At 46.9% G+C, this 6,360-nt stretch overlaps 1 protein-coding gene across 1 annotated transcript; it reads left to right on the plus strand.

Moving 5' to 3' along the window:
- Positions 1 to 4,550: 4,550 nt before the first annotated feature.
- On the plus strand, positions 4,551 to 4,783 carry LOC104158383 (transmembrane protein 108-like; the record flags this gene model as incomplete). The annotated part of the gene is made up of 1 exon (XM_009696013.1): positions 4,551 to 4,783. A coding segment is annotated over one exon (233 nt), but the record flags the coding sequence as incomplete, so codon positions are not given.
- Positions 4,784 to 6,360: the final 1,577 nt, after the last annotated feature.

Here is a 6,360-nt window from a genome sequence, read left to right on the forward strand (position 1 = left end):
ACCGATAGCAGTATTTTCCGCGTGGCACAGTTTGAGTTGGTTTTGCAGTGTCCTTCTGGCAGCCTTGAACATTTTTGTGGACGTACATTTGTACGTGTGCGGGTGCCTGTCTCTGCATTGCAGAACAAGACACAATATGAACTCATTTTAAAACCCACCGTCCGCATTTGGACGTGTATGGGTGCCTGTCTCTGCACTGCAGAACAAGACAAAATATGAACTCATTTTAAAACCCACCGTCCCGGTCCTTGGGCTCCCAGTACTTACGTCTCTGTAATTACAGAATGACACGATAAAACGTGGAAGAACAGGAGCTTGCAAATCAGATGCACAGAAGTCAATTCATGCAGGCAGTTCTGCTGACACGGGAAAACGGGAGAGGAAGGCTGAGCCTCCAAACGCGGGCATCAGCAGAACTCAAAGACTATATGAAGAATTGCCTTGGACCTAACCCCACTTAGCTCACATTTCACGCACTGGGACGCTTTCCAAAATTATCGCACCCGCTTTCTCCATCGCAAAAAACTACGAATCTTTGCTTCCTGATCTGAAGTGAAAGAGATGCCAAGCCCGGAGTCGGATGCCCAGGTGTGAGCTCAGGCTGAGCCGGAGAGGAGCCTCCTGCCTCCAGCTGTAAGCAGCTGTGGTCACCAACCAAACCCGTGGTGATACCTGTATCACCGCTACGGCTGTACGACTGGAGGCAACCACGGTAAATGTGGGAAATGGAAAGAAATAACGGGAAAACCACTATTTTGGTCATTGAGGCAAGGGTTTTGTAGAAACTGAGGTTATGTTATGATCTGCATGCACAGGGAGAAGTAAATTAACACCCTTCTGTCTGAGGTTTTCCTGACTTTTAAGTGCTTGCAACGTTTAGGTCTGTTAACATCATGTTTTACGTGGGGAAGAGGGTATGCAGCTATGCGAGGCTGGTAAAATATTTAAGAGAGTTGAAAGAAAAGACAGAAGACTATCAAGAAATGGTAGGGAGTTGGCGTGATCTCATTACAGTGCATTTATGAAACCGGTATTGAATATGGTGTGTAATCCTGGTGGTTTACGTTTTTAAAAAAGCATTGGAAGATTAGAAAAGAGCCATGCAAAGGATTTAAGAGCTGAGAAATGCAACGTAACTCCACTTGTGTCGCCATGTAGTCCAAGAAGAGGCTGAAGGCCACGTATATAGGGGACATTTCTGATAGCGTAGTGGAAGCTTTTAATAAAAAAGGCCAAAGGAGATTGAGGAAGTGGCGGTTGAAGCTGGAGATACTTAGACAACAAGGGAAATGTAAACATGTCCCCACAATGGAAATTAGGCATTGAAAGAAACTTTGTGGGAACGGGATGGATATCCGGTCACTCCATGTCCTTAAAGGACAGTGGGTATTCTCCCGTGAGATGTGCTGGACCTTAAATACAGCTGATGGGTAAGTTCACAGGTGAACTTACCTGCCAGCGTGCAGGTGTTGTGCAGGTGAGAGTAGGTGCTGAACACGTTCCCACCAGCCTAGAAACCGGTAAATCCATGAGAATCTCATTTCTCCCGTTTGTGGGATGTATTGTGTCCTGTTTCACGGGTCAGGGGACAGACAGTGCAGACGCAATTTGACTTAGGGCCAGAAAGTGGCCAGCATGGGAGCTCAGCAGAAGCTCAGCCCCTGAACATCTGGGTTGACTTTTCTCCCTCCAGACCAGCAGCAGGTCAAAGGATCTGGGTTAGACATGCTTCTGAACTCCCTGAACCTCCAGGGTCCACAAAATTGCAGAGACCTCTGATATTTCCTAACATGTAATGTAATCTGTGTATGGGGACCTTCGGGCTGATGCAGGGACAACGCCGAAGTGTCCTTCTCGTGCCACCCGCTATTGGCTTTAACAGGGAGCAAGTGAAGGGAAAAGTCGGTTTAGCTTTTCGGACTCCCAGAAAGCATCCAGGTGAGTGCTTGAAAACCAGAAAAGCATTAACCCTTTTTCTGCCCAAAGGGTTGGCCATCTCCAAAACAGAGGTGATACCTGGCACCACTGAACAACAGCACTTTCTCGTCCTTGCAAGGACATCCCATAACGTACCGGGAGAGATAAGCAGGGTATTGCAGTTACTGTTTCTCTCTTCAGCTCTGTGGTTATTAATGCCATTTCTCCCTTCCACACCATCTCTGCCCTCTGTGTATTTCATCCACTTAACATGTCATCGCAACTGTCTGTCTGGGAAGAGGTTTTTTCTGTAATACATGTAATTCTAGTCACAGGAGTGAAGAGATATCTAACAATATCAGTAAAGCTGTACCCTGTTCCTAGTGTTGTTCTGGAAGTAAGCGATCCTATGTTAGCTACATTGATTCCACTGCAACAGGGTAGTTAATATGGGAATAGCCCCATTCCAGCCCTGCTGTCCTCTCTCTCCCTCTGAAATCAGGTCTCCCCTGCTTTCAGTTGGGGCAGCTTAGGGAGACCTCCCTCTGCTAAAATATGTTCTATTCGAGGGAGCTCAGGAACCCATTTCCCACGGTCTTCCATCCATTTGCTTGTGTGCGCGCTAAGGTTGGAGAGCAAGAGTGTAATTAAGGGAGAGAGGTTTGTGTTGTACAGGAGCCATAGCTGCACATGGCAAGGGCGTTTCCTGCTGGAAGAAGTAGAGATCATAGAATCATAAAATCATAGAATCGTTATGCTTGGAAGAGACCTCAAAGATCGTCAAGTCCAGCCGTATACCCAACACCACCATGCCCACCAAACCATGTCTTGAAGCGCCACATCTAAACGTTTTTTGAACCCCTCCAGGGATGGTGACTCCACCACCTCCCTGGGGAGCCCGTTCCAATGCCTAACGACTCTTACAGTGAAGTTCTTCCTAATATCCAACCTGAACCTCCCCTGGCGCGACTTGAGACCGTTTCCCCTTGTCGATCACTCTCATGTTGAGATGACTCTCAACTCAGTGTCACCAGCTTTCCAGCCCCTAAAACCCAAATCTGATCCTTCTCTGTCAGCAGCCACAACATTTTATAAGCTGTAAAACCTCAGGCTTTCAAAATATTTGCACAGCGCTACGAGTTGGCTTTACTGGGGCTTTCATATCCTCAGGCACCTTCAAAACCGCTCTGTGCCTTAGGGAGTACTTGCTGCTGGAGCACCGAAAAGCTCCACGGTCTGTTGGCCCTCTCCAGCACTGGGGAGGATTACATGTAGGTCCTGCTGCACTTTCTCATCTTAATGAGCCCACAGGCTGGGCTGGGAGACAGAGAGGGTAGGAGGAAAGTGGGGAGCAAAGCTGCAGCCCTTCAGGGGGACGACCGTTTCCCCGGGCAGGACGAGCAGTTCGGTGGCCCCCACGAGATGCCCGCCCGCGGGCACAGCAGCTGGAGTCGCGTCGTCGGGCTGTCCACAAATGAAGTTCGTGGTGATGGAATGACGACGCAATCTGAGTCAAAGATCGTAGTGAGTTTGATGCTTTTCTGAAACGTGCAGGAACAGCACGGGAGATTTTCCCGTTAGTTTCCGAAGAAGATTTATGGCATAAGCTCACCTTACCCTTTGAATGAGACATGAACCGCCTGAACTCAAACCCATTCATTTTCTTTTCTCAGTAGCTTATTCTTTTGTTTTAAATAGAGCCCTAGCCTTGCACTTTTGTATTGCCATTTTATGTGCGTAGATGGGATAAGAAATTAGGCCCACGGCATATGGGTAGCTGCAATGTTTGTCAAAACATACAAAGCAGCTTTGGCCTCTCTGCAATCTTTTCTTTCCTCTGGGCTACAATTCTAATAAATAATTTTGGCTGTAGCTGAGAAAATAATGTGTTTTTTCTGCTTCATTAATATTTTCTCTCTTCTCTTCTCTTCTACCATGAGGGGTTTAGAAATAATGGAGTGAATTTACGGCAGGGCATTCTCTATTTCACGGGTACAAATCAAAGTAAGTACGTGTCCAGCTACCTGTCTGTATAGATCAGGTGGATTACCAGCACACGTGGTCAGTTAAGTCCGCAGGTGTAAGATTAAGCACTCAGAGCCCATGCATTACTCCTCCAGACAAACCCTTGTGCACGCCGCAGCTTCGGCCTGAGCAAGGGCCAGTGGGAGCAGTAAGTTCGTTACGGTGGGTTTGCCTGCCTTTTGGAGAATTGCCTTGCCGGGATGACCCATCTGAATTGCAACGGAGATGACTAAACCGAAAGCAATGCCAGAAATAGCCTGGCATCTCTGTGGTCAGGGGAGTGCCCGTGGCCTTGAGACCAGACAGATGGTTCTATCAACGAGTTTCACTTGCTGGTCACTTCGTCTTGCCTAACTGCTCTACTTTAAGCTCAAATATTTCAGATTGCAGAAGCTTAAGTGTGCTCCACAGGTAAGAAAAAAAAGCCAGGCTCAGATTCTGACTTAATTGTGTGAAGTTTATTAGCGGAGAGCTAGATCGGACAGAGTGAATCGTGTGAATGAAGGTCACCAGCCCTCTCCTTGAGTAACGTAAAAAACAAACCCGTGGTACTGATGAGTCCTTATTGAAAGGAAATAACCAAATTTTTGACATGTTTCTATTGACAGCAGTTCTGCTGACAGTCTGCTGCATGAGGAGGAAGAAAAAGACGTCTAACCCTGAAAACAACCTGAGCTATTGGAATAATGCTATTACCATGGACTACTTCAACAGGCATGCTGTCGAGTTACCGAGAGAGATCCAGTCGCTGGAGACTTCAGAGGTACCTCACTTGCAGAACTCATGTCTGAAAACGGTAACTGAAGCCGTGCTGGGCGAGGAGGAGAGGAAGCCGTATTAACAAAGCCTTGAAATGTTCAGGGAAACAGCTTTTTGAGAAGGACTCACCCCTACACGTGTATCAGATGGGATAAATATGTCACCAAAACCGGATTGCCACCCTAGTCCCAGCCATTGTGGAGAGGATCTGTATTGCTGTGTGGTCATGGGAGTTCACCAGCTCTAGGTCAATTTGTGCCTGGCTTTCTCTTCCTTTTGAGCCTATGGCCGATGTATAGCCGTACCACGACTGCTTCAGAGAGGTCTTTGGGCTGGCTTCTTACTGACAGTCGGTCCTTCTCCTCTGGCTGTTGTGCGTGTCCCACACGGCATCAGATAACGGGGGGTAGTGGGAGTTAGTAATGCAAAGACATTTTGTGCATTTATGTCTCAGGAGCTGCCTGTGGCTTCTCAAATACCAGTTCAGGGGGTGAGTGTTCCCAGTATATAAGCAATCAAAACATTGATTTATGGGAGTGTATAGTGGTGGTGTATACTCATCGGCCTTTACTTAGGGGATCTGACTGGTTTTGTGGGATTATTCATATGTGGGCAGGCAATCCTACTGATAGAAATGTATTTCCTGGCCTGAGAGAGAGAGAAGAAGAATTTAGCTTAGTTCAAAGGTACTTAAAACCTAGAAACAGTGGAGAGTTTGGGTTTATGCTAAAGTGATTTTCAGATCAGCTAGCTGACTAACTTACCTCATTAAATTTATTTTTTAAAAAAGTGCTTAGAAAGGAGCCTAAGGAACCTCTGAGATGTGATTAGCAAAGCACTCACAGTTGCTTCATTAACCCAACTATGCTGGCAATCGTGTTGCTCAAGCTAAGGCAGGACCTGGTCTAGAATTACCAAGAATCAAGCGATAGGCCTATTCACATACAGGATTGTCTCCAAAAGCTGTCATCTGAGTCATTTAACCCTCATCAGAACATGACCAAACTGGGGCATGCTTGGGTAGCTTGGAACCATATATGTGGTTTTCTGACCTTAAAAAGAAGCTGAAAATGCATCTTTGAGGAGTCAAGCCCAGCTGATAGACAGGCAACTGTTGCAATGTGTCATGAAAGTGAAAAAAAAAAAAAAAGAAGAAACATGAAAGCTCAAATTCTGCTAAGGGACCTGAAGTTTGGTGCATCTGACTTCTGGGACCCCAGATTGAGAAAGAATCGACCTGACTATCAGAGGAGCTCTTCACTCACAGCTCCTACTGCCTGCAGACAGGTAAAACCAGCTCACCAAACTTAGCTCCCCAGGAACTGGAGGAAAGTGAAAAAAAAAAAAAAAGAAGAAACATGAAAGCTCAAATTCTGCTAAGGGACCTGAAGTTTGGTGCATCTGACTTCTGGGACCCCAGATTGAGAAAGAATCGACCTGACTATCAGAGGAGCTCTTCACTCACAGCTCCTACTGCCTGCAGACAGGTAAAACCAGCTCACCAAACTTAGCTCCCCAGGAACTGGAGCCCCCAAAATTCAGGCACTTTTGGAGGCCTGGGAGAAGCGTTAAGCATAGCAGTGCATTCCTCACATGCATCCGCACAGGGCCGCGGGGTGCCCGATGTGCTCCTGGTGGGTGAGGGCTGTGAAGTGCTCA

The sequence above is a fragment of the Cariama cristata genome, unplaced genomic scaffold (genome assembly GCF_000690535.1).
Source record: "Cariama cristata isolate BGI_N322 unplaced genomic scaffold, ASM69053v1 scaffold13112, whole genome shotgun sequence".
In the NCBI taxonomy this organism is placed as follows: Eukaryota; Metazoa; Chordata; class Aves; order Cariamiformes; family Cariamidae; genus Cariama; species Cariama cristata.